General features: G+C 43.8%; 1 protein-coding gene across 1 annotated transcript in view; it reads right to left on the bottom strand.

Annotated features, from left to right (window-relative positions):
• The window catches only part of ADIPOR2 (adiponectin receptor 2), a 78,669-nt gene that overhangs the window by 5,634 nt on the left and 45,679 nt on the right, over nt 1-27,356 (bottom strand). The window contains exons 3-4 of the mRNA XM_065416518.1: nt 4,971-5,090; nt 1,807-1,978 (exon numbers count right to left, since the gene is read on the bottom strand). Of these exons, the coding sequence (XP_065272590.1) occupies nt 1,807-1,978; nt 4,971-5,090 (292 nt within the window). The remainder of the gene's footprint in view (nt 1-1,806; nt 1,979-4,970; nt 5,091-27,356) is intronic.

Here is a 27,356-nt window from a genome sequence, read left to right as displayed (position 1 = left end):
CCTGCTGAATCCCTGCAAAGTAGCATTTCTTATTTGCTTGGCTTCCACCATGCAAGGAGGAACAAGGATGCTTATGATCGAGGTGAAGACACTACTGACTCAAAATCACTGGCATATCTATGAAAAACCTTTTCTGAGCTCCTGGGAACAGTGACTCAGCCCAGCTTCACAGATCAGCAACCCAACACAGAGCCCAGTTTGCTGCTCTGGTGTATTTATTTCAAAGCTTAAGTTGTTTGCCAAAGAATACTGCTGTTCACTCAATAGCTAGAAGCGTGTAAGAGTGGGTTTTTATCCTCCCAAGCTGGGCAGGAGGGTTAGTGGGATAGAGTCACTGCAATGTGAATTTAAAACTAATTTGTGGTCAGTTAAACTTCTGCTCGCACTACGATAATGCACCCTGGGCAATGAGAAGGGGGTAGACAGCAGATAATGCTCAGCATTGCCAGGGCAGTTTGACCCTCTGGCCAGACTCTTGCCCCTTGTTTGGCAGGGAATGGAAAGTAGCACACATCCCCAGGAGAGGAAGGAAGGAGTATGTACCTTTCAGGCAAAATGGAGAATGGCACAAACAGGTCTGAGAAGAGCTACATCCAATTCTCCGCAACTGAAATGCAGTGATGAAGTGTCACTACTTTAACACAGCGCTCCCACAAAGTGTCTCTGCTTACCTTGTGATAAACCCTGGGTATTGGGGAAGATTGCGTGCTGCAGTGGAAGAGGAGCACAGGTGAGGGACAGGATAAGCTAACAGAGCATGTTTCCCCTTCTAACAAAAATGCTGTCTCAACTACAAAGAGGGAGGGCAACAGCACTTGGCATGCAAAAATGTATTAAGCATTTATAGCATATGTACTTACTCTTTGTTCCTGAAAAAGCCACACGTCAATAGCACAGCACAGCTTTCAATTTGTGTAATTGGAGAAGGGGACAGGAAAAGGGTGAATGTCTTTCTCTGGGATCCAGGAAATGCCCTTCCAGTATATTTTTTTCCCCAGTCCCCTGACACTTGTTGCACCTTTTGTGCACTCTGAAGGCAAGAAGTGATCTTCGGATGTATGCTTATGGGCCCCAAGGATAAAATCTCAGTGCCGAGTTAGCAGTACCAAGAGGGGCTGAACTCCAAAGACAAGGAAATCACCTTAACCCTCCCTAACCTTTGTTGGGAAAATTTTAACAAGGGACACCTGGAATCCTATCCAGCATATCACTGCTGGAAGGATAATGGCACCTATGACTCTGCCCCGGCTAAAGGACCTTCCACACCACTCCTAAACTTAGGCAGCAGATGGCTAGGGCTACAGGTGTCTCAGTCCCCCCCACCCCACCCCAACTATTTGGAGCTACCCTGCTGTCCGCATGCATGCCCAGGTCAGCAAGCAAAGCCTCACATGCGGCTGCACACTGCATTCCTGGCAGGTGGAGCTAGATACCTCAGTCCCAACAGGGGGTGCTGGCTCCTAGCTCCTAAATGGCACTTCCTGGGAAGGTTCACTGGGATGGGGCGATAGTCCCACAGGAAGGGAGGATCCTAAGGCCCTGTGTCTGGCAACACCAGGGCTAGGGAGGAGGTCGGGCAGGGCATCATGCAGGGTTTGGATACAGATGCACTCATGTGACGCTGTAGCAGGCTCCTCCAATATGAGAGCAGTGAGCCAATAGGCCAGAATGAGGGGCCCCAGAACAGGAGCCGCCGCTATGGAGTAAGTGCAGGGCTGGCTCAGTCCCCCTAAAAATATTTTCCCAGCTGCCTATGCTCTTCAATAATTAACAGTGCACATTCACTTTAAAGCATAATGGAAATACCAAGAAGATGTGTCCAGATGTTGCCAGTCTCTGTGTGTATTCTGAAGATGCTCTTGAAGCAAGCGCGGAAGGAGGGCATAGGTGGTCTGTGTCCATGCAACAGATAGTCATTATCCTTTAGCCAGTCAGGGAGAACATCATGGGGTATGACCCGCCATCGGCCCTCCCACACCTGGAGGTTAAGAGTGCATGGTTAGAATCTCAGCCAATAAAGTAGCATAAATGGTGGGCATGGCAAAGGGAAAAATAGGAAATCCTGAGTTAGTGTCAGTGCCTTAAAGTAACCAAAATTAATGTACTAAGTCTAGGGAGCAGAGAGTTCCTTTGGGACAGGCGTATCTTTGTGCTCAAGTCCCAAGTTGTACCGGTCCCTCTTCTATACAACACACTAATGGCCTGAACTTGAGCTAGTGCTTCCACCAGTGCAGGAAGTGGAATACTTCAACATTCCAATAAATAGAAACACAACCAAGCTCATTTTAACTGCTCAACGAAGGGCAAAAGTGGATTTAATTTGCATGGTTAGTTATGTGGTAATGATTCAGTATTTGTGTGTGTGTGTGTGGGGGGGGGGGTCTTCCCATCCACCTCACTGAGGAAAGCTAGATGTGGCTCTTCTCCATCTCTAACAAAGAAAGTCCTGAGCAGAGTCCCATCTCCCCATCACAAGATCATTCCTGATTATGCTCACTAGTGTTTGATGCAGTCTAAATGTTAAATCTAATATGACGGTCAGTACTATTTCAGTTATCCAGAATGCATAGAGGGGCATTAAAGTCAAGTGAGAAGTATTCTCTTCCCTATGGCTAAGCCGGATGCCTTTCGAGCATTGCCAGCCCAAGCAGCAGAGGACCAGCAAGGTCCTGAACTCTGTTGCTCTAACTGTAGATCTACGCCATTCCCAATTTTTGTATTCCTTCCTACATATTTATGTGCCCACTCCTGTAGAAGGTCCCCATTGCAAAATCACACACACAGCTGCTCTTACACAGCACTCCCTCAGTGACACAGAGCTAACAAGATGCATGTAATCTTCAGTCTGGCTCCTCAGCTGGCATTGCAAAGCTACATATAGGCATGGCACAGATGCAATCATCTTTGGGATTTGCTCACTTAGCAATAAGAATATAGCAGCAGATATGCATGCATTAAGGTTAGGGAATCCTGCAATTGTTAATTTCAACTGCTGGGTTCTCATTTCTGTTTTTACAGTGAGGACCTAAAACAACGTCAGGAATGCTGCTGCTTTGTTTTCCTTTGAAGGGACACTTCCTACTGCCAGCCCTCTCTAGATCCCACCACCACCACCAACCAGACAGCTCAAAAATTAGTCAAAGTAACCAGCTCAGGTAAGACACTCTTAAAGATGCTGTTTAACAATAGAATTAACTGTGTTTTGCTTCACATGCAGCAAGAATGTGTGTGGGGGGAGAGGGGAGGTTCCATTTTTGAGAAAGCAAAGGAACACCACCGTTTAAAAAACAAAACACTCAAAGCACTGAATGAAAATGCAACCTTCATTTCCCAGGATCCCCCTACCAATGGCAAACAGCCATTAGTAATATCCACAGTAATAAGCATGCCACAGGCAGCACTCCACCCAAACCCAGAATTAGGGCATCAGCCAGAGACCAATACAATATATTCCCCACAACTTTAACAGAACTGAGATTCAAGGCCAGCAATATCTACATAGTCCACAATGGATTTACTTGGATGGACCTTTAAAAGAAGCTGTTCTTCTATTCGGGTAGCTGACAGTCCTTTTTACAATGGAAGCAAATGATGATGTGGAGGCAAAAAAAATTTGCATGTCTGCAGAAGTCTGGAAAGAACTGTCCTTATAAATGAAAGCGTCTTGAACCAGAAACACTGGAAGCAGAGTGCTTTCATTCTGCCTGCAGACACACAGATGTTTCCCAAAGGGGACTCGTTAGCTGCAATATCAGCTTTAAAATAATTTCAGAATGTAATCCCTATTGTTCCATGCTTTCTAGTTCGTGCACTTATAGTAGGGGTGGGCAAACTACGGCCCACAGGCCAGATCCGGCCCATTAGGGCTTTGGATCCAGCCCACGGGATTGCCACCCCCGTGGCGCCGTGGGCCCCGCACCGCTCCGGGAAGCAGCTGGCACCATGTCCCTGCGGCTCCATTCGCTGCCCTCGCCTGCAGGCCCCGCCCCCCACAGCTCCCATTGGCTGGGAACGGGGAACCGTGGGGGAAGTACCCACAAGCAAGGGCAGCACATGGAGCCCTCCGCCCCACCCCTCCACTAGGGGCCACAGGGACATGGTGCCAGCTGCTTCTGGGAGCGGAGCGGCGTGCTGTGGCGCGGGGCCAGGGAAGGCAGGGAGTCTGTCTTAGCCCCACTGAGCGTTGCTGCCACTCCGGAGCCACTCCAGATAAGTGGCGCCGGGCGGGAGCCTGCACCCCGAACCCCTCCTGCACCCCAACCCCCTGCCCTGAGCCTGCTCCTGCACCCCACACCCCTCCTGCACCCCAACCCCCAAGTGCCCTGCCACACGCCAAGCCCCTGCCCTGAGCCCCCTGCACCTCAACCCCTTGTCCTGAGCCCCTTCCTGCACCCCGCATCCCTCCTGCACCCCAATCCCTTGCCCTGAGCCCCTTCCTGCACCCCCTCCCACACCCCACACTCCCTCCCGCACCCCAACCCCCTGCCCTGAGTCCCCTGCTGCACCCTGCACCCTGCCCTGAGCCTCCTCCCACACTCCGCACCCCTCCTGCACCCCAACCCCTTGCCCTGAGCACCCTTGTACACACTGCATCCCTCCTGCACCCCAACCCCTTACCCTGAGCCCCTTCCTGCACACCACACCCCCTCCCACACCCTGCACTCCCTCCCGCACCCCAACCCACCGCCCCAGCCCTACATTCATAGCCCTGCATGCAATTTCCCCACCCAGATGTGGCCCTCGGGCCAAAAAGTTTGCCCACCCTTGAGTTATAGCATACCTGGGATTCAACACAGCAGCAGCATTAGCTGATATATAGAGAATCGCTCAATGACCAACACCATTGTGTGCCTGCTGTTCCCCAGCTTATTGCCAACACAATTTACTTCAGGAACATGGCCTGTTAGCTTCATTTAGCTAGTATGCTCAAGTGACCAGCTGGATAGATTTGTTTTCTTTATCTCTCTTACCTTACACACAAACTCTTCCATTTTCTCCATAGCATGGTGGGCTTGTAAAAGAGGGGACATACCCATAAACCCTTCATCTTCCTGAGCTGGTTCATCATTACAGTCGCATTCCTCAGAACTCTGGAAGAGAAAAACCAAACATTTCATATAAAAACTGACAGTGAAAAGCATCTTATGTTTTACAACAAAACCAAACATGAGTTAACCATTGAGTTGAAATTTCAAATTCAAGACAAGCAGTAAAATTTTCAGAAAAGTGACTCAGATGCTTTTTAAAAAGTGTTATCCATGCTTATACCAAGCACAAAGAAGTCTGGAAAATTCAGTGAAATTCTGTAAAGTTGTGTATTTTGGGGGGGGGGGGGAGGAGAATAGCTCAGTGGTTTGAGCATTGGGCTGCTAAACCCAGGGTTGTGAGTTCAATCCTTGAGAAGGCCACTTAGGGATCTGAGGCAAAATCAGTACTTGGTCCTGCTAGTGAAGGCAGGGGGCTGGACTTGATGACCTTTCGGGGTCCTTTCCAGTTCTATGAGATAGGTATATCTCCATATATTATTAGAATCATCAGCTATAAAGTCCACAAAATGATGAAGCCCATTCCCCTACCAATGCAGGATTACTTCCTACACAAAGTTTCAATCTGTTTTAGTACTAAACTCTTTAATAATCTTGAGACGGTGCCACAGAATTTTTTAAATTCTGGTAGCCCAGGATAAGCCAGGGTGAGGCTGCAGTCAATTTCAATGCAAGATTTGCAAGCCTTATACTTCAGACTTTAACCAAATTCAGATAAATTTGATCATTTCACTCAAATCTGCTTAGCTGAAAATTATGCCTATTCAACTGTGCTATGCAGTGTTGATTTGTTCATCTCTGCTGGTCCGGCAAGATGTTCCAATAGTAAAACCAGGAAATCAGAAGTTGGGCAGAGGCATATAGATATGTTGAAGATGGTGTCATAAAAATTTTATTAAGATGGTGTTTAAAAAAAGTGAATGGTACAGAGTTCAAGCGTAGAAGTTTCTGGTCATCAGGGAATAATGTACAGATTATCAAGGTGTGCGAAGTTCAGTTTAAGATTGGATGGCATAAGGAATACATAATCTGCAATAACCCTGATGGGGGAAAAAGGTTAATGGGTTAAAGTACAGACATTGAGATATGAGGGTATGTTGTTCATATAATGGCTATGTTCAGGTGTGGAGTATAAAGCAACTAAGCCAAAAACACTTTTGAATGGAAAGGTTCAAATACTAGTTACAGGAAACCACTGTACAGACAGAGGCCAGGATTTTGATCTGGAAATGGAAAAAATGAAACTCCAGAATCCTGTTTTTAAAAGCAGGAATATAGATGGAGGAGTTTTATCAATCACAAAAGAGAAAGTCATTAGCTACAAAAAATCCATGCCACCCATTCTCCAGCATCAAAATGCAGAGGATAAAGCAAGTGAAGACATGCTTTGGTCATTCCAATTTCAGTAAATAAAGAAACAGGTCACTAAATTCTGTTTTGTTTATTAGAAGTGATACATACTACCAGGGACTCAACACTTCCGCTGCCAAGATAAATCTTGCAGAGGCAGCAGGAGGAAATAGTCATAGCAGTATTGAGTAGGGGAAGGGAAGGGAAGCCTTTTGTGCCCTTCAAGTCTCTGCCCTAGAAAGCTGCCAAGAGTTTGAGTGGCCAAGTCACATTCAAAGATTTGGAGGCCAGAAGGTTCCAGAATGATTATCTCGATAGCCACAGAACTTCACACCTTAGTAATTCCTGCATCAAGCCCAATAACTTGTAGTTAACTACTGCATCTCTTAAGGAAACTTCCAATGTTATCTCTTCAAGATATGGAGAATCTGCCATATCCCCTTTATATAATGTACCAATGGTTGATTACCCTGAATGTTAATTTGCACTTTATTTCCAGTTTGAATATTTCTAGCTTCAACTTTGAGCCACTGAATCTTATGTCTCTGTTTGCAAGGTTAAACAGCTAGGATTACAGAGTCTTCTCCCAGTGCAAGTACTTCTAGACCATGATGTTGCCTCTTAATCTCTTCAACAAGTTAAAACAATTAAACTTAAGTCTTTTATTGTAATGAGTGTTTCTTAGACCTAGATTCATTCTTGTAGCTCTTTTCTAAACACTCCATTTTTTCAACATCCTTCTTAACGTACTGACACCAAAACTGGACACAGTTCATTTGACAAGACCTGTTTTCCATGAAATTACATTGCCACAATTATATTTTTGTCCTTTTATTCTTCAGTGATAGTCTCATAGCAGCCACTGCATTATTTTGCTCAGGATCGAAGCCAGGCTTCCAGGCCTACAGTTAGCTGGTAACCTGGTTTACTTTTTTAAATACTGGCACAGCAGTGACTCCTGTCTCCCTCTGGAACTTGCCAAAGTTTATTAAGATCTAACATCAATGATGCAAAACTCCTCAGTCAATCCTTAGAACTCTTGTGTGGAAGTTATCCAGACCAGACTTTAAAAAAAAAAAAAAAAAAAAAAAAAGTATTTTAAAAGGAAGGAGGATATTAAACAGCATCTTACTACTGTTGGAATAGAAATTGAAAGTAAATATAACATCCAGCTTCATTCCAAATACAGAAAACATCTGCTTTTCAGCATCGACAATTTTACAATCTCCATCCAGTAACAGGACCTCTATCATTAGGATTTTTTGTTCCAGATTTATTTTAAAAAATTCCTTTAAGGTTTGGATCTGCTTTGCACTACAATACTCTGCATATAAGGCCTCCTTCATAGGTCAGTCCTGTTACAATGTACACTTTCCAAGATCAGACCTTACAGAAAGGTAGGACTGGAATTTGAATTCCAACACATCTGACATGGGCTAAACAGATAGGCTGGCCTTAGTTACATTAGGGAATCCCTCTCTGTCAGACTACAGCAGAATCAAATAAGGTGTTCGAACTAACAGTTCTCAGTTTTTAAAACAAGAGGGGCTGGAGGCAAGGGATCTTGACTGAAGGATCTTAAATTAAGGAATCCATTATTCCCCTACCTCACTAGTCTATCAGAGCCTAAATTTGTCGAACCTCAGGATACACTGCAAGACACAAAACATCAGACTTTTTTTATTTCTAGTATGAGGGGGAAAAGTTTTAATTTGGGTGGATTTTAGGACTACAGTTAATTATGAACTACAGCCAAATTCTGCTTGCATTTTGGAGATATGCTAATAAATGAATAAAATAATGCCAAGCTCCTTACAGTAGTGATAGCAGGAACTGAGACAGCAAGCATCTTGAGACCTGGCACCATTAGGTGCCATGTACACAAACCAAATTGCTGCCAAGCAACAGTGTTTCCCCCCCCCCACCCCCATCTCCTTCCTATCAGCCTATAAAGTTAATGTTCAAGAAAATATTAAGGCATTAATATTTAATGTGAGCCACAGTTTGAGGTTTTTCAATACTCTTATTCCCCCCCCAAAAAATAAAGTATCTGGTTAAGAAAAGGATGAGATATTTTGGTTCTTACTAAGGTACATATTGAAATGTATTTCAAATGTAGAAATACTAACTCCCACTCCTGTGGTCTCCTATGTCCCATTAGACTGAACGAATGAGGGACTGCAAGTGTTAGAGAGAGATAGAAGTATGTCACTGTAGCATGACATTAGCCTAGCTTCCAGGCGGTGTATTATTCAACAGCCATCATTCATGACAAGGGGAAAACAGAGCACCAGAGCGCTAGGAAGGTCATGAGGATACTGACACCTGCCTCACATATAACAATCAGGATCCTGTTTCACCTTAGAATGGTATAAATTACATAAAGAACATTCCCTCAAAAGACATTTCCCAGTAGCCCAGCAGAACAAATGCATACGCAACTCTAAAGGCTGGTGTAGCAACCCTTTGTTTATGGTTTCTACAGGGGACAAGAAAAGTGTGCAACACTGAGGGTATGTCCACACTGCAGTCAGAATGTGAGACTGCAGCATACCAGGGTCCCAGGCTAGTCCTGTCTGCCTGGGACCCTAGATACATACTCAAGCAGCTACCATCCATGCTGAGCAGTGAAGTGAGGACAAGACAGCAGCTAGATCAATAGAGCCCTGAAAATCTGCAGATATCCGTGGACTGTGTTTGTGGATCACGGATAGATGCGGATCCAAATTTTATATCTAGACCCCTGCAAATCTGCAAATATCCGGACCATCTTTACAGATTGTATGTGGGCATCAAAGCTAGCTCAAGTATTTCCACACATGTTGCAATTGCACCTCTTGATTGCAATGAAAACCTACCCAGAGACAGTCACACTTTGAAACCCAACCCTGCCAGAGACTAGGCATTTTTAGAAGCTTTCAATTCTTGTCAAATTTAGATAGTAAGAAAAGCTGGTTTGTGCTTTGCAGGAGTCCTGTATGAATGCTATTGTCCGACTGATTTCACAAGGGAAATTATCTATTTGATTTAGATACTTAGCCTTGGTTAAGCTTTCCCACTGCTGTGTAGAGTTGGAAGCAGAGTAGGAAGGAGTTGTTTGGTTTTTTTTTTTAAATGGTGTTCAGTGTGTATAAAACTGAAGATGGACACCTTTTGGAGATGAGGGGAGAAAACACAAGCACGAGTTGGTGTGAAATTAAGTACAGGACATCACAACTTCTGCCTGACTACAATTCCCATTATTCCTTGAAGATTACTAGCTGGGTAGTACAGTACATAATGTCACCCTAACACATGGCCAGGAAATGCTGTCTCAGGTCTCCAATTTTAACCGAAGAACATAGAGGCAACTGGCATCAAACCCAAAAGGAGCTTTTACAGAAAGAGTCAGTTAGTTGTGTATTTTAAATACACAAGCTTCAGAATTTTACCCTTTCCTCCTTCGCCACAGAGTTCTGTTAAAATGTTGACGGAAAGGTCTATAAATAGATGCTTCTCATGTCACACACCTGTTATGCACAATGCATTATGTGAGGAGGGGATGAATAGATTTCTAGTGTTATGCATTGCTCATTCCAGATATGAATACTGCTGTTCAACCACATGGCAACTAGAGACTCCACTAATATGAAGTTATGACCTGCCCTGAAATTAGGAGTGGTGGTGCAGTCACTGAGGGAGGAAGCCAGGCACTGCAATGAGCAAACATTAAATCATGTTCCAGTGTCCATAATGGAAGCACACTTTTTACTGATTTCAGTAATGCAGCATGTTTTATGCAGTGGCCTTTTCCATTTCAAACTGGTAAAATTCTGAATACAAGTAGACTTGCTTTTGGTGAGATTTCTGCTGTAGTTTAATATTCTGACTAACGGAGAACATTCCCTATGAAAGCAAGAGTGCCCTGGGCATTTCTGCAGCACGTTCTGTCAGAGGATCTCAGTGTTTTAAAAACATTAGCTGTATTTAGGGTAACACCCATGTGAACAGAGTATTATCTCTATTTTACAGAGCCAGAGAATAAGTAACTTACCCGTGACCATAGGAAGTCCACTGGAGAGCTGGGAACAGAACCAAGTCCTCATGACACCTAGCTATTAAACTATTCTTGCATAGCTACCAACATTCCCACTGCAAAACCCAATAGTCCTTCCTGAAAACATATCCCAAGTTCTGCTTGCTGTTTCTTTAAGACCTCCCACCACTAGGGGCTGCTGTGCAGAGAAGGTAAAAGTGCTGATTCCCCCATCTGCCCTGCTGTTTGATCAGAGCAGACAGTTGTTCAGAAGCAAGGGTGGCTCAGAGCTTGTGTATTTAAAAGGTTCAAAAGCTTGTGTATTTAAAATACAAAACTGACTTTCTGTAAAAGCTCCTTTTGGGTTTGATACCAGCATTCAGAAATCCCTGCCCACTCAGCATCAGGACCCAACCTAGCTCTGCAGTGGAGGCGATGGAGGAAGCTCATTCCCCCCTTCTCCATCATAAGGACTTGAGAAGTAGAAAACTTGATTTAGTGGGTTAGGATAGACAAATGGCAAAATGGGGGAGAAACAGGAGATAAAGCACTTCAAGGAAATGAACAGCAAGGGCTTTGGAAGGAGAGAGCCACTCCCTTGTGAGAGTGCATTCATTTTCATAGAATCATAGAATATTAGGGTTGGAAGAGACCTCAGCAGGTCATCTAGTCCAATCCCCTGCGCAAAGCAGGATCAACACCAACTAAGTCATCCCAGCAAGGGCTTTGTCAAGCTGGGCATTAAAAACCTCTAAGGATGGAGCTTCCACCACCTCCCTAGGTAACCCATTCCAGTGCTTCACCACCCTCCTAGTGAAATAGTGTTTCCTAATATCCAACCTAGACCTCCCCCACTGCAACTTGAGACCATTGCTTCTTGTTGTCATCTGCCACCACTGAGAACAGCCTAGTTCCATCCTCTTTGGAACCCCCCCTTTTAGGTAGTTGAAGGCTGCTATCAAATCCCCCCTCCCTCTTCTCTTCCGCAGACTAAATAACCCCAGTTCCCACAGCCTCTCCTCGTAAGTCATGTGCCCCAGCCCCCTGATCATTTTCGTTGCCCTCCGCTGGCCTCTCTCCAATTTGTCCACATCCCTTCTGTAGCGAGGGGACCAAAACTGGACACAATACTCCAGATGTGGCCTCACCAGTGTCAAATAGAGGGGAATGATCACTTCCCTCAATCTGCTGGCAATGCTCCTACTAATACAGCCTAATATGCCATTGGCCTTCTTGGCAACAAGGGCACACTGCTGACTCATATCCAGCTTCTCATCCACTAATCCCAGGTCCCCAGCCTGTCGCCGTGCATGGGATTCTTCCTTCTTAAGTGCAGGACTCTGCACTTGTGCTTGTTGAACCTCATCAGATTTATTTTGGCTCAATCCTCCAATTTGTCTAGGTCACTCTGGACCCTATCCCTACCCTCCAGCATATCTACCTCTCTTCCCAGCTTAGTGTCATCTGCGAACTTGCTGAGGGTGCAATTCATCCCATCATCCAGATCATTAATAAAGATGTCGAACAAAACTGGCCCCAGGACTGACCCCTGGGACACTCCGCTTGATACCGGCTGCCAACTAGACATCGAGCCGTTGATCACTACCTGTTCAGCCCGACAATCTAGCAAGCTTTCTATCCACCTTATAGTCCATTCATCCAATCCAATCTACTATAACTTGCTGGCAAGAATACGGTGGAAGACTGTATCAAAAGGTTTGCTAAAGTCAAGATACATCACATCCACCGCTTTCCCCATATCCACAGAGCCAGTTATCTCATCATTGAAGGCAATCAAGTTGGTCAGGCATGACTTGCCCTTGGTGAATTCATGTCGACTGTTCCAGATCACCTTCTTTTCCTTCAAGTGCTTCAAAATGGATTCTTTGAGGATCTGCTCCATGATTTTGCCGGGGACTGAAGTGAGGTTGACTGGTCTGTAGTTCCCTGGGTTCTCTTTTTCCCCCTTTTTTAAAATATTGCCACTATATTTGCCTTTTTCCAATCATCTGGCACCTCCCCTGATCGCCACGAATTTTCAAAGATAATGGCCAATGGCTCTGCAATCACATCAGCCAACTCCCTCAGCACCCTTGGATGCATTAGATCTGGAAACATGGACTTGTGCATGTCAAGCTTTTCTAAATAGTCCTTAACCTGTTCTTTCACCACTGAGGGCTGTTCACCTCCTCTCCATACTGTGTTGACCAGTACAGCAGTCTGGGAGTTGACCTTGTCTGTGAAGACCAAGCAAAAAAAGCATTGAGTACTTCAGCTTTTTCCACATCTTGCGTCACTATATTGCCTCCCCCATTCAGTAGGGGTCCCACACTTTCCCTGACCTTCTTCTTGTTGCTAACATACCTGTAGAAACCCTTCCACAAAAGCTTATGCCCAAATAAATTTGTTAGTCTCTAAGGTGCCACAAGGACTCCTCGCTGTTTTCACTTCCTAGGGCTTCAACAAATACAACACTCTCACTCCCACAGTCTGATGTTGTCTGATACAAAGGAAGTTGGGCTTTATCAGTACTTTAGACAGGGGACAAAGTCAAAGCAAAAACCAAGCCTCTGGTATAAGGTATCTTACTGCAGTCTGCAACTGCAATGTTAAGTAGCCCAATTATGAGGTCTCAAACATGTTTCACAGCAAGGCAATCTAGATCTTAAAATATCAGCAAAATGTCATCTCCTACTTGGAGAGATACCAGCTCCATTCATTATGCAGATAATCATGAAAATTAGAGGTTTTTTAGGAATTGTTTTGAATAGCCATTGCCTTCTATTTTAATGTTTAGCTGAAGTGCAACTATAATAGCAATTCTCCCAAAACATCTAATGCTGCAGTATAAAAATCTTAGGGAGCTCAGGAATAGAGTGATATATAAGAAAGAATATCCATGGGTTCTCTGAGAGGTATGAAATATCAGAAATTCTGATAAGGAAGTCTCCCCAAAGAAGGTTTCCCATATCCTAGTAAGGCAATCAGCACAGGCTTACTACTGATTTCTGTGTAGTCTACCAATGATAAAGTTTTGCAGGGGGCACCACTGTAGGCTCTGCCCTCCTATTCCGATTCCTCTGCAACTTCAGGTCTTTGCATGAAACATGCTCCTCATGCAAAATGGCAGGATTGTGAGGAAAGAATCCTTTGGCCCTCCATTACCTCTATTGCATTAAACAGCACCATAAGCCCCAACAGTTAAATGGGACATCCACAATTTGTTCCTTTAATCCTAAATGAGGTTCATTTGTCACCTGGCTGCACTGTGATAGCTACAAGAGCCCAATTTGATTATGCAGGAGCCATTTAGTTAGTTGAAGATGTACTACACACACACACACACACACACTCACACTCTTACACTTTAAGTTAATTTAGTGTTGGTTAAGAGGTACCAGAGTAACAGCCTTGCAGACCAATGTCCTTCAGCCATCAACGTGCTTCAGCCTGGACTTTGAAATACCACCTTTAGGGTGGAGAGAAGAATTTATCTTGAGACCCATTTAATCCCTGCTCTCCTTTACGGAGACTGAAAACAAGAGGCCAACTGTGTTCACTAAAAATTAGACAAATCAATTTATCACATAAGACCAACATCAACTACTACTGACCTGCAATGTATCTTACCTGCAACCAAGAGGTGTGGCACTATCCTACTTCCAAGCCGCTGAGCTATCTAGTTCCTTCAAAGTGAGCTTTTGCAGGTTCATAAGGACTCCGTTAGAGGTTTGTAAATCTCCAGAAGGCCCAGCTATCATCTTTAGAAACTACATATAAATGATCTTCCGTGTGCGCTGGAATACCTTGGCACAGTGCAAAGGGTTGGGAGAAGGACTCCTTACAATAGTAACTTGTTTCTTGATTCCATTTCTTTTTACCATTTGGAAGCCTGATCTTCACTATTTTCTACACTGTTTGGAAATAAGACACCTTGATCTGTCGTGGGGTCCATTATCCTGGACTCGATGCTGCAACATTAGGGCTTCACAATTGCTATCTATGGTCTTGGCAATACTCAAGATTAGTCACAATATGACTCTGCATACATTGTCAGCAGTGAATATTTTAGTTTGAGCAGAGTTTGGCCTAATCTAGACTTCCAGTTCAATGGTATTCTGTCCTAGTTCAACTACACTCACTGCTGACATCCACTGCCTGCACTGCACATATTTTTGTAGCATCCATCTTGTTTATAATGGGAACTGCTTGTCATCAAGTGACTTTCTGTAATACTTTACACTTTACACTTTTTTTTTTAAACATACGCTACAAAATAACTTCGAGATGTACTCAGCATTAGTTTCCAAGAACGTGAAAGCATTTAGAATAAGCCTGGCATACTGATATATCTTTGAAACCTATCCTTTTTCATTTTTATCCTGTAATATTACAATTCTAAAAATCAAGCCTTTATTTTAAAAGTCTCATGTTTAAGATTCTCCCCCCCCCCGCCCAAAAACAACAACAAAAACACCTCTTAGTTTCCCAGAGTGGATCAGAAAATTGGTCTATGAGTGGTCTGCATCTGGCAGTAAATACCTCAGGTTTCAGAAAAAAGCAAACATCCTCTCCCTATACTGTACCCAAGTTAGGGCTGGTCTACACTGGGGGGGGGGGGGGGAAATCGATCCAAGATACGCAACTTCAGCTACGCGAATAGCGTAGCTGAAGTCGAAGTATCTTGGATCAAATTACCTGGGGTCCACACGGCGCAGGATCGACGGCCGCGGCTCCCCCGTCGACTGCGCTACCGCCGCTCGCTCTGGTGGAGTTCCGGAGTCGACGGTGAGCGTGTTCGGTGATCGATATATCGCGTCTTAACGAGACGCGATATATCGATCCCGGATAAATCGATTGCTACCCGCAGATACGGCGGGTAGTGAAGACGTACCCTTATACATGGAAAATGGGGGAGGAGGAAGATATTCCTTCCTGCACTATACAGGATGGCAGATTTGGTATTAAGCACAAGATGATTATTTAACATGCTTGGCTACCAGTACTGTGTCAAAGTTAGCAATCCTTTGTTATTGTTGTTTTTAAGAGTTCAGCAATGATGATATCTCAGTTTTCCACTGCAGTTACACCTCTACCTCGATATAACGCAACCCAATATAACACAAATTCGGATATAACGCGGTAAAGCAGCGCTCTGGGGGGCAGGGCTGCGCACTCCGGTGGATCAAAGCAAGTTCGATATAACGCGGTTTCACCTATAACGCAGTAAGATTTTTTGGCTCCCAAGGACAGCGTTATATCGAGGTAGAGGTGTAATTCACAACACATAGTTGGCTGACAATTATTAGTATTTCTTTAGTTCCACTCAATTTTTTTTGAGCTCTAACTAAAAGATCACTTGAAATAAATGGCTGTTATATTTAAACTATTCTGAAATTAACACTTTAGCTCACATTTTATTTGTCAACTAGTGATACCATTCTTCCCCTCCCCCCCCCCCCCTCCAATATCACCCACTTTTAAAAAGAAATCTCATCTGGACATCCATTTGTTAGTCTGATGCCAACTGAACAATTAAACTATAATCCACTAGATTTTCCTAAGGATTCACAGGAGAACTGGTGAGGTATGGATTAGTCTCCTAAAGAGAAGGCTGACACTGACTCTTCGGGTATGTGTGTGTGCGCTCACACCCTACAGTGGTATGTCCTCTGAAATTATCAGACATCCATTCCTGAGCTTCTGCCAGGTCAGACTCATGATATTTTGCTGCAACCATAGGAGTACTGGAGACCAAAGTTTTCTATTTACCAACATGTGCAGCTATAACATGTGAGCTTCTTAAAGCTTCCAAAAAGAACCAGAACCCTGCTGTTAAGAGACTCCTTTCTGAGCAGAGCCATTACTTGATTACCTTTGGACTTCATGTGGTTAACTGGCAGTGTACATATCTATGTAGTATAAGACTTTAGCACTTGGACATCCTAGGTCTCAAAGCTGAACAGCTTGTGATGCCAAACCCCACATGGGCCCTGAAGCTGGCATCATATGGGTCCCAAGACTAGGTTCAGTCTAGAATCACGCTAGGGAAAGAACAGTGCTGAATTTATTCCAAACATCCATTCCTTCCTTCATTTTCTCGCAAAAAAGTGTCAGCATTTGACTCTTTTGTTGTGTGTCAGCCCTGGGCAGAGAAGCATGCCCCAAGGAGAAAGCTCCTTGGTATGAGAGGCACGGCTCTGTATAGTAGTATTTTGAGGGCAAGGCAGTAAGTCACGATCATATTCATGTGTACTGGAAAAGAAACAAGCCAGCATGTATAACTGATGGATAAAGTGTAAAGTTTGACTTTCAAGTTACTTAATACTTTTTTGAGGTGGCATGCAAAAGTTATAGATTCCAATAACTTGAAGGCATTGGCCATTATGTGCTGAAGAGCTAGGCCAAGGGGGGCATTAAAGATAGCAATATTAAAAATACTACCTTCTCTTTGTGGTCCCTTGACATCCAATACAGTCAGTTTCGTTCTGAGTGAAGCCACCATGTCCCAATGCTGGCGATATCACTTACCAACTGGCCGTTTTTGGCAGAAGATGATGTTAATCGGTTTCCTTTTTAAAGACTATTGTACATTTAGAGTTACTTCAGTTTATGCCCTTTGTGGTGTAAAAAACAGCTTTGAAAAAAGTGCAATGTTCCTAAAAAAAAAAATCTTGCCTTAGGGCTTGTCTACACAGAGTTATTCTAGAATTGCACTTGAAATTGCGCTTTAAATGCAGACTCTACTTTAATGTGAATTAGCTTTCCAGTGTAGACAAGGCCTAACTCCCTGTGAGTCAGTCCATCCAGGCTTCAGCAGGGTGCTGGGGTGGCGCTCAGAGCAGCAGCCAGCAAGAATAGCGGTCATCACAAGGACCAGAAAGAGTGAATTCTTCAGTAGTACTGTGCAAAGCTCTTTGCAGCTTGGCTACTGGTCAATGTGTGCTGAATGCCTCCAAGTTATTGGAATTTAGCACTTTTCCTCTGCAGGTCACCTTTTAAAAAAATTAACACAATTTAACATAAAAACACTTTGAAATGGTTTTGGAGAACTGGTCATGGGTAACTCCCTGCAGGCACTGATTAAAGGAATAGGCACCAACATTCAAGCAGTTGTTTAGGAAAAAGCAGTTGTAGGGTCACTCATTTTGGCCTCTGCAATCTTAACATATTTTTTTAGTTAGAATTAATTACTCCTTTTGTCACTGGATGAAAGAGGGTTTGTTTGCTCTATGTGCATGACCAGCTACTGATCTGTGTGCCAGTGTTCAGTATTGACAAGCACTGAGATCTCTCCATATATGCATCTGCTCAGGGAAAGGACTGTTTCTCAAATGGAAGAATGTAAGGGCTATGAAGAACTGCACCTGCCACAGAAGGTTCTCACATACCGTTCTCCATGGCTTTTGTAGATATGCTAAACCCCAAAGCAGCACCATGACAAAGGCAAGTTGCCTAACACTGAACTTGCAGAGAAAACACTGAGGGCTTGTCTACACTACCACTTACAGAGCTGAAACTTGCAGCGCTCAGGGGTGTGTTTTTTCACACCCTTGAGTGAGGAAAGTTTCAGCACCGTAAAGTGGCAGTGTAGATAGTGCTGCAGCGCTGTGAGCCGCGCTCCCAGTGCTGGTAACTATTCCCCTCATGGAGGTGGGGTTTTTACAGCTCTGGAAGAGCTCTCTCCCAGTGCTGGAGCAGCGACTACACAGCCACGTTAAGGCACTGTTGTGGCAGCACTTTAACCGTGGCTGTGTAGACATACCCTTACTAAATTGGGAAGTTGTTTTGTCCTGCATATTTAGGACTCAGCAATAACCTAAGGCAGGAAGTTTTACGTAGTTTGTGAAAGGGAACATACAGGTAGCCTTTCTTTCTACCATCCCCAGTTATTGAAATGCTGCCTCAAGTCCCTTCCCCCACATTTGTCCAAGTGAGGCAGATGTGATCTCCATGAGAACAAAGGCATATGGCTATGTGGAATCTAACCTTTGTGCAGAAAAACATTTGTACCAGTGAGTGCTGAATAAAACCCCTCCTCCCTCTCCTAGATACACAACAGCACAGCATGTGATTGTTACAAAACCAGCTGACAGGCACAGAGAACACAGAATACAGCAGGGTGCCAACGCTCCCCTGCAAAGCAGCTTCCAGACAAATAACTAGACGCCTTTGAGTTTGACCCAGCTACAGTGCAAGCAGACCTCCCTCATTAGAGCTTTTCCTGCTAAGTTTCAGGCTAGTTTTTTGGGTAGTAGGTGGAAGGAAGCAGGGGCAAAGAACCCTGGCTTTGCCATATGTTACTGCCCTTCTGGGTAGGGTACTGCCTACTCAAGGCTAAATAAGATCACTGATGCTCCTCTCCCTTTAGCACATACCCGCAGGCTTAAAACCTATAAGTAAGTTCTGGATGTGCGATTGTTTTCTTTTACTGTTCAGTAGAGGATTGCACCAATTGCAGTATGCAGGCCAGTCCTGGCCTGTGGAGCCCAGAAACAAGGTCCTCACCCCATACTCCAGGAGTCCATACAAGGGACACAGAGCCCACAGATGTTTGGGTTTGTCCCAAAATTCTTTGCGGAGCAAAAACTGTCATTTTACTTCCTATCATCAACACTGGCGCTAGCTATTTGCTTCAGCAAGTAACAATCTCAGCACGAAGAAATAGCCAATGGAGACAGTAGCTCCGATGTTGCTATATTATTTAAGACGTTCAGGAAAAAAAAAAAAAGAGTCCCAGTAAGCATCTTTTGATAGAGCCACTGCTCTTTCCAGTTCCCTAAAACCATTACCTTTACTGACAAGCGTTGGTGTGTAAAACGTAAATAGAGGACTAGGAGAATGCAAGAAACTAAGAAAATCTAGGGCAACAAGGTCTTGATGTATCGGAGATCCTTCGCTACCCTGTTATAGTCAAACATATTCCAATTTACATATACTGCAGTACACCTCTACCCCGATAGAACACTGTCCTCGGGAGCCAAAAAAAATCTTACCGCAAGATAGATGCATGTAAATGTTTAATACACAAAATCCAAAAGGCACAAGTAAGTTATGGATACTGCCACCTAATAGCTTGCTGTTAAAGTCCTTGGTGCCAAGTTTTGCATTGGGAGGCTTAAACTGGATCCCCTCCTCAAATTGTCTCCAGTAAATACAATCCCAAACTTCTGCTGAGATTTATTATCTCAAACCTTTTGCTCATCCTTCAGACTCAAGTTTTAATCTTTCCTTTTTAAAAAGCAATTCTTTCCCTTTTCCTTACCACCTAAACCACTTTGTGCTTTAAGTCCTGCGCAGATTCTTGTAACAATACGCTGACATCACAACCTTTTTCAAAAGATCAAGCTAGTTGCATTGAGAAGTCACAGCCCCAGTCTTTGAGACATGCTCCATCTGGACATTCTCCAGGACTTCTTCTACCCACTTACAGAAGTAAGTGCTAGTGAATTATTTTCCCCATCGCAGGCTATCAAATCTTTCAGAGCAATGGGTCCCCATTTCACTGAGGCACTTCTATGCCACACATTACAGCTACACAGTACCGCTCAGCCACAAGAAAGAAAACATCACTCAACAGTACAAAAGACTGCGGTGGTTGGAATAAATGCAAAGAAAATGGTTCTTTTGTTCACTTTCTGTCAATGGAGGATTAAAATACAAAAGCAGAAAGAGTCAAGCACAGGTTTTTAGGGCTGTATAAAAAGGCCATTCATCAGGTTATGAAAAAGTCACATGCATTTGATTGTATCGGTTCAACAAAGCCACAGTAAGAGGCATTTCTTTAGGAGATATCTCTGCCTGAAGTACAGCAGGGGAACAAAGACAATCCAGATTATACAGAAACTAAAAAGGAAGGGGAAAAAAAAAAAAAAAAAGACTGTCACAGAAGCCAGACGATCCAGCATGGGACAGAGGAAGGAAGCACCTGCTGAAGAATGCTTTACCAACATATGCACACAGAAATAAACCACAAAACGAGAAGGTAAGTTGCAAGAAGGAAGAAGAGGCGAAGACTTGTAGAAAAGCCTTGATTTGCTCAGTCCCACTCCCATCACAACTGAACTATCATCTTCAGTGTCACTAACAGTCCACAAGATTTAGATACCAGGTCACTACTCCACATAAGCAAACAGAAAACACACAAAGGTGAAGAGTGCAACTGCACATTGCCACAACATTACAGTGGGATTGGGTGAGATGAATGTTCTTTGAATGGGGGAGTATTTCATGAGTGCACGTGTCCTGAACTGCTATAATGAATGAAAAAGCTATGGGGTAGATTGAGGACTAATTGCAGCTTCAGGTATAAAAAAGCCAAATAAGGTTATAATAGTGTTTAACACGAACATGCATCAATTCTTGTATTTAGTACAAAAACTGGACACATCCCTAATACACGGTGTGTTCTGGCATAAGTATTATTGGTATTATTCATAAGCATGTTAGGTAGGTTGCCATTAATCTTTTAAACCACCACGCATTAACATTGTCACATTTTGCAGAAAATGTGAAGTTTAATACTTATTTGTACTTGTTCTAGTCACCTACTTGTAAAGCCAAGTGTTTTAGTGTTAGCTGCAGAAGCCTCAAGGGTACTAAAAAAAGTTTAATACTAAAGATTAGAATCCTTAGGAAAATCTACTGGGTTTCTTTTTAAAGTCAGGATGTTGTACTTCTAAGAGGTCCAATATACTGTACTTCCAGGGCAAGAAATGGATACTATGACACAATGACGAGTGAGAGAGGATTTGGGAGAAATAATCCTAGCTCTTCAACAGCATAAAGTGTGCATTTCTAGCTGGTAGTTCCCTAGCTATACCGTTTAAAAATACAATTATATCAGGACCAAGTACTATCAGTCCTGGGGTTTAGACAGAATAATTTCCACCTAGGGGTGAGGTGGCAAGTGTGCATGCATGCTCATCAGGTGCAGGGAGGGTTTAGAGAAGCAGACCAGCAGTCTGATCAATAAGTAGAGTGTGGACGAGAAGGGCAAAGGTGAACAACCAATACAGTTTATCACACAATTGCAGCAATAAATGAAGGTTACTTACCTGTAAGAGATTCACACTCTTAGATACACTGACAGGTGCCACTGAACAGTGCAGCCTCCTACTAGCAGTGCCTATGAGAGAGTTCATACATCCACTCCCAGTCCCTCTCCAGCTTTCACATATGTTCTGAGGACAGGGATATAAGAGGGGATGTGGCAGCAGTGTGCTGTAACCAGGGCACAGCAAGCAGGGCAGCTGCCCAGGGTGCAAAGCCGCAGGGGTGGAAAAATGATGAAAAACCATTAGGGGGCGCAAATATGCTTCCTCACCCCGAGCACTAAAATGCCGGATTACGGCTCTGGCAGCAGTTGCTACATCTGTTCCTTCCACTGCTAATGCAAACCCAGGAATAATTAGGACTCTGCAAAAGAGGGGAACGAGCGCGAGGAATGTGAATATGCAAAGTCCATCTTGAAGAACCTTGATTACAAGTAAGCTTCATTTCTTTGAGTGTCCTCTGTACAGTCACACTCTTGGGACAGTTTAATCAGCAGTATATATAGGGGAAAAGATGGATGACAAGGAGTTCTAATTCAACAAACAACTGAGAACTGATGTACCAAACTGGGCATCCTCTCTCTTTGTGATATCTAAACATGTAATGCTTAGTAAATACAGGTACTGAACTACATACGGCCACTTTACAAACTTCCATTACTGGGCCATGCCATAAACATGCTATAGAAGCAGCCAGCCACTGCTCCAGCAAAGTGTGCTCTCAGCAGAGCAGGGGGAAGATCATGAGGCATATGAAACAAACAGTTTACATGAAGTTCTAAAATCCTTGGTCCTACTTAAATAGAAAGGTAACATTCCTTCAGCATCCAAGCAATGTAACTTTACCTCACTTTTATGTGAATGTGGTCTGGGGAAAACACTGGTAAAGTAATGGATTGACTGACATGGAAATCCAAAATTACTTTTGGTATAAATTTTGGGTGAGAACTAAGAACTACTTTATCTTTATGAAACATTGTAAATGGACAGTCAGCCATTAAGTTCACTAACCCTTCGGGCTGAAGTTGTTGCTATAATAAACGTAATTTTAGTTGCAATATTAAAAATAGAGAACAAGATAAAGGTTCAAAGGATGGAGCCATAAGCTGAGTTAGCACTAAGTTTAAATTCCATGAGAGAATAAGCTCTCTCACCCAGGGATAGAGATTTAATAAATTTTTCAGAAACTTCTTAATATCATGAGAAAATATAGATTTAGTATCTATTGGTATATGAAAAGCCACTACTGGGGGTTAAATGTACCTTGAGTGATTATTAATTATTTATTAATTATTATTATTATTAATAAGCAGTGCTTATTCTTTAAAAACATCAAATACTTTAATATGGACTAAAAAGGAGTTGACATAAGATCAATATCCTTCTCAGATACTTAGAGTGGAAACCTTTCCCATTTTAAATTGTTATATTTTCCAGTTGATTGTCTTCTAGTGTGAAGTAAAACGTTTTGTAAGTCTACAGAGAAAGGTTTCTCTAACTGACAGCGTCCTATTGCCCACACAGTCAAATGCAACAAAAACGTTGATCTGGATGGTACACTTTCACTTGCTGCTGCAAGAGAACATCTGGTGACACAGATAAGCGTCTAATTCCTTTTGGAAAGAAGGGGCAAGTCCATGCATCACTGCTGTCTCAGCCATGCTGAGGAGATAAGTATCATCTTGCTGAGTCCTGTCTGATCTTCTTCACAACCTTCAACATTAGAGAGAATGGTGGGAAAACATACATCAGATCTGTATCCCAATTAACAAAGAATGCCTCTGTTAAAGAGTGAGTGTTCATTCCTGCTCCTGAACAAAAATGGGGGGGGGGGCGCTAATACTGAATCTTATGGCAAATAGGTCTATATTAGGAGTACCCCAAAGAGCAAAAATGTGCAGGATCAAACACTCCTTCAAGGATCATTTGTGCAGCTGGAAAGAGTCTTTGCTTAACTGGTCCACTAACTCAGTGAGACACCCTGCCCACATGCAGAGCTACTGAAAAAAATATCATGAAGTATACACCAAGCTTCCCTGCCTCCTTGCAAAGCTGTGAGGACCTGTTTGTTTACATAATACATTGCTATCATATTGTCTGCCTGCTTCAAGCAGAGATCCTTGCACCTAACAGAGGAATGATCTGAATGCCAAAGGAATTTCTCTCAACTCCAGAACATTGATATGAAAATGACACTCTTGTTTATTCCACAGACCTCTTGGAAATAAAGTTGGTGAGGTGTGCACCCCAGCCTGTTTTCGAGATGCCTGCTGTAGTTATTGCAGAAGGAGAGGAATGGTTGAACATCACTCCCTCTCAGTACATGCTCCTGGTCCATAAAAGTTTTCTGGATTCTGTTTAGAATAAGTATTAGATTCATGTTGCATTCTGCAGGTCTGAAGTTTCTTGCCAACCAGTGATGAGGGGCTCATCCTTTGTCTTGCATAAAATGTGACATGTTGTTGATGCAATAAGACCCAGTAAGGAGAGGAAGAACCTTGCTTTCTGGGATGGACTCTGAAGTAGAGCCTGAATGGTAGATTTCAGTTTCAGGAATTTGTCCTCTGAGAGGTAAGCCCTCGCCATTCTGGTGTCAAGTAGCGCTCTTATGAAAAGGATATTTTATGATGGGACCAACATGTATTTCTTTTTGTTTAAGCAAAAATCCCAGCTTTTGCAACACAGCATGTGAATTAAGTGACCCCCTTCAAAAGATGCTTTTAGGAGCCAATAATCTAAAACACAGAAAAAACAAAAATCTCGTCATCTAAGAAAAGCTGCCACTACAGATAGGAATTTTTGTAAAGACTCGAGGTGCAGTAAGAAAGGCACTTGTCACTCAAGCCAATTTGCCCAATCCAGTATCATAGTGAGAAGGGTACACATATATTTACAGTAGTCTGTCTCAAATGAATGCTGAGGCTCTGGCTAAAAGGTTGTATCGGTCTTCCTCTGAATATGAACCTGAACTCATATCTGACAAGGAAATTGTGGATCCCTACATCAGTGGTATCCCCAATAGCCACAGAGGTGATAAAGTTCTCCTGGGTGACCCAGCTGGGGTCCTGGGAAGTAGAGATAACTGATGACTCACATGGTAAGGAATCAGCTTGGTCTTTCTTGTGAGAAGGAGTTATATCCGAGTCTTCTCTAAATGACTTTTTCCCCCCTCTGGTCTTTGCGAAGGACAGAGGATCCGAGGGATACAGTTCCACTTGTACCTATGTTGTATCCACAATCGAGTACATCAGTGTTGATGGAATACTCTGATTTCTGAGGAACCAACTGAAGATGATCTAATTATGCTATCTCTAGTGTCACGTATCCACATGCTCACAATTTGAATGCTGAAAAGTGCCAGACACCAAAAGATGATTTACTCTTTGCCATTTTTTTTTCCAGAACCAAAGGTCCCCAATTCTACAGAGGCCTCAGGCATAGAGATCTATTGTCCAAACCTATTTCAGTTACAGACGGTGCCCTTTTTGGAACTAGGCCCAAGAGTTTTGCTACCAAATGCTTCGTGTTTTTGGATCTGGAGCTCCGTGCCAAGGCTGATGGTTTGGAAATAGAAGGCTCCTTGAAAGCCAAAGATCTCAGATCCAATTCAGGCCTCTTATCTCTCTTTTCAGGAGCCTTAGAAACCTCAGACCTGGTGGTTTTAATTGACAAGACTTCTTGTAGTAGAAGGGCCTGGAGTCTGTTCTGCCTCTCCTTTCTAGCTCATGACGTGAAAGTCCCACAGATAGAGCAATGAGAAAGGGGAGTAACCGTCTCCTAGGCACTTTAGGTACCAAGAACAGATATCTGATGCCATGAAAACTGCAGAGCACAGGACATATCTTTGGATATGCCATCGATGTGATGCTAACTGTTAACAACTGCTAAGGATCTTGAATCCAAAAAAGGCTCACATCCATCTGTGATCAGCAGCTGGAAGGAGCTGAGGCAGCAACCACTGTCACTCCCCCTCTTATAGGGAGGGGGTGAATGAGCGCTTTAACAGGCACTTCCAGTAAAAGGCTGCATCATTCAACAGCACCAGTCAGCACATATCCCAGGAGTGGAAATATGCAGAGGACACTCAAAAAAGAGAAGTTTATTCTGTAGCTATGCCTAATGTCTGTGTAGCCCAATAGAAGTGTGTGTAAACAGCAAGAATATTATTGTTAGGGCATGTCTGCATGGGGACATTCAGAAAAGTTAGACAAATTAGAGGTGTGAAGTTAAAGTGCATTAAACTCATGTGGACACTCTAAATCCGTTACAAAACGGCCTTACTGCACTTTATCTTAATCCCCCAACACAGAATTAAGGAGTATGTACTGAGGCACAAGGAGCAAGCAGCTGCCTTAACAGAGCAAGATGGGCATACAATGGCAGACTACCAATCCTAGACTACTAACAGGCTTATAAAATGGCTTGGTAAAGTACTATACTTGGCTAGTGTGCATGGGCAACTCTTCTCTCTACTGGATGGAGTTGTTTGGCAGTGTCCAAGCACCACACTTTTGATAATCAAAGACTGTTCTCAAGCTCAAGTGAGAAGAATCTGTGCTTTTGGAGTGGGCAAGCCACAGTTATCTCTAAAGTCAAAATGAAGCTTCACAGAGCTATTGTGTACAGTAAACTGACAATTAAGTTCTAGATGACAAATATTTTACTGTATTCAATGACAAAAAACTACATTAACAGAGTTATAGTTTCTTGGTGGTATCTTATCCCCTCGCAGAATGGGGAGTTCAGCAAGAGCATCCAGGTAATGAATTCTGCCCTCCCATCGAGTTAAGTCTGGGTTGGACAGAGATCTCCCTTAAATAGGTGAAGAAGATCCAAGAACCACTGTTGCCTTCCTAGTGTTAGGGCAACCAAAACTATTCTGGCTCCTCTTGTTTTATTCTTTATCACTCCCTGGATGAGAGGGAAGGGTGGAAAAGGAAGAGAAGACTTTCTACAGTCTAGGACAGGGGTGGGCAAACTAAGGCCCGTGGGCTGTTTAAAGCCAGCCTGTGAGCTCTAGCCGGGGTGCCGGGTCAGGGGCTGCACCACGCTGCTCTCTGAAGCCACGGCATGGCCCCGCTCCAAGGGTTGGGAGCCGCTCCACGCATAGGAGCGAGAGAAGGGACATGGCACTGCTTACGGGAGCTGCTTGAGGTAAGCGCCACTCGGAGCCTGCACCCATAAGCCTCTCCCCATGCCCCAACCCCCTACCCCAACCCTGATCCACCTCCCGCTCTCCAAACCCCTCGATGCCAACATGGAGCACCCTCCTGCACCCCAAACCTCATCCCTAGCCCCACCCCAGAGCCTGCACCTCTGCCCCAGCCCTGATCCCCCTCCAAATCCCTCAGTCCCAGCCCAGAGCACCCTCCTACACCCCAAACTCATCCCCGGCCCCACCCCAGAACCCTCACCCCCAACCAGAGCTCTCACCCCCCTCCTGCACCCCAACCCCAATTTTGTGAGCATTTGTGGCCCACCATACAATTTCTATTCCCCGATGTGGCCCTCAGGCCAAAAAGTTTGCCCACCCCTGGTCTAGGAAAAGGCATCTTATATGGAGAGACTGTTTTGTCCTGTTCTTGAGCAGAACTTGTGCAACTGTGCAATTATGTCTGGTCAGAAATAAATCTGTGTTCTGGTACCCTCTCGCCCCTCTCACCCCCCTCCAGGTTGAAGATCTCATCTATCACCTATTTCTTTAATAGGTTCAGTTTCATTATCATGGTCCTCAGTTGATCTGCCAGGCTGTTGTCCTTACATGCTAGATATAGAACAAGGATAAATGTTGTATTGGATAACACCCAATCCCACAGCACAACTGCAGCTTTGCAAGTGGGAAGCGCAAACTTCTCCCTTCTTCCTGATGTAATCCATCACTGTCATATTGTC

This window comes from Emys orbicularis, chromosome 1, assembly GCF_028017835.1.
Source record: "Emys orbicularis isolate rEmyOrb1 chromosome 1, rEmyOrb1.hap1, whole genome shotgun sequence".
Taxonomy (NCBI): domain Eukaryota; kingdom Metazoa; phylum Chordata; order Testudines; family Emydidae; genus Emys; species Emys orbicularis.
The sequence above is the reverse complement of the archived record's forward strand: the minus strand, read 5'-3'. Positions and strand labels throughout refer to the sequence as shown.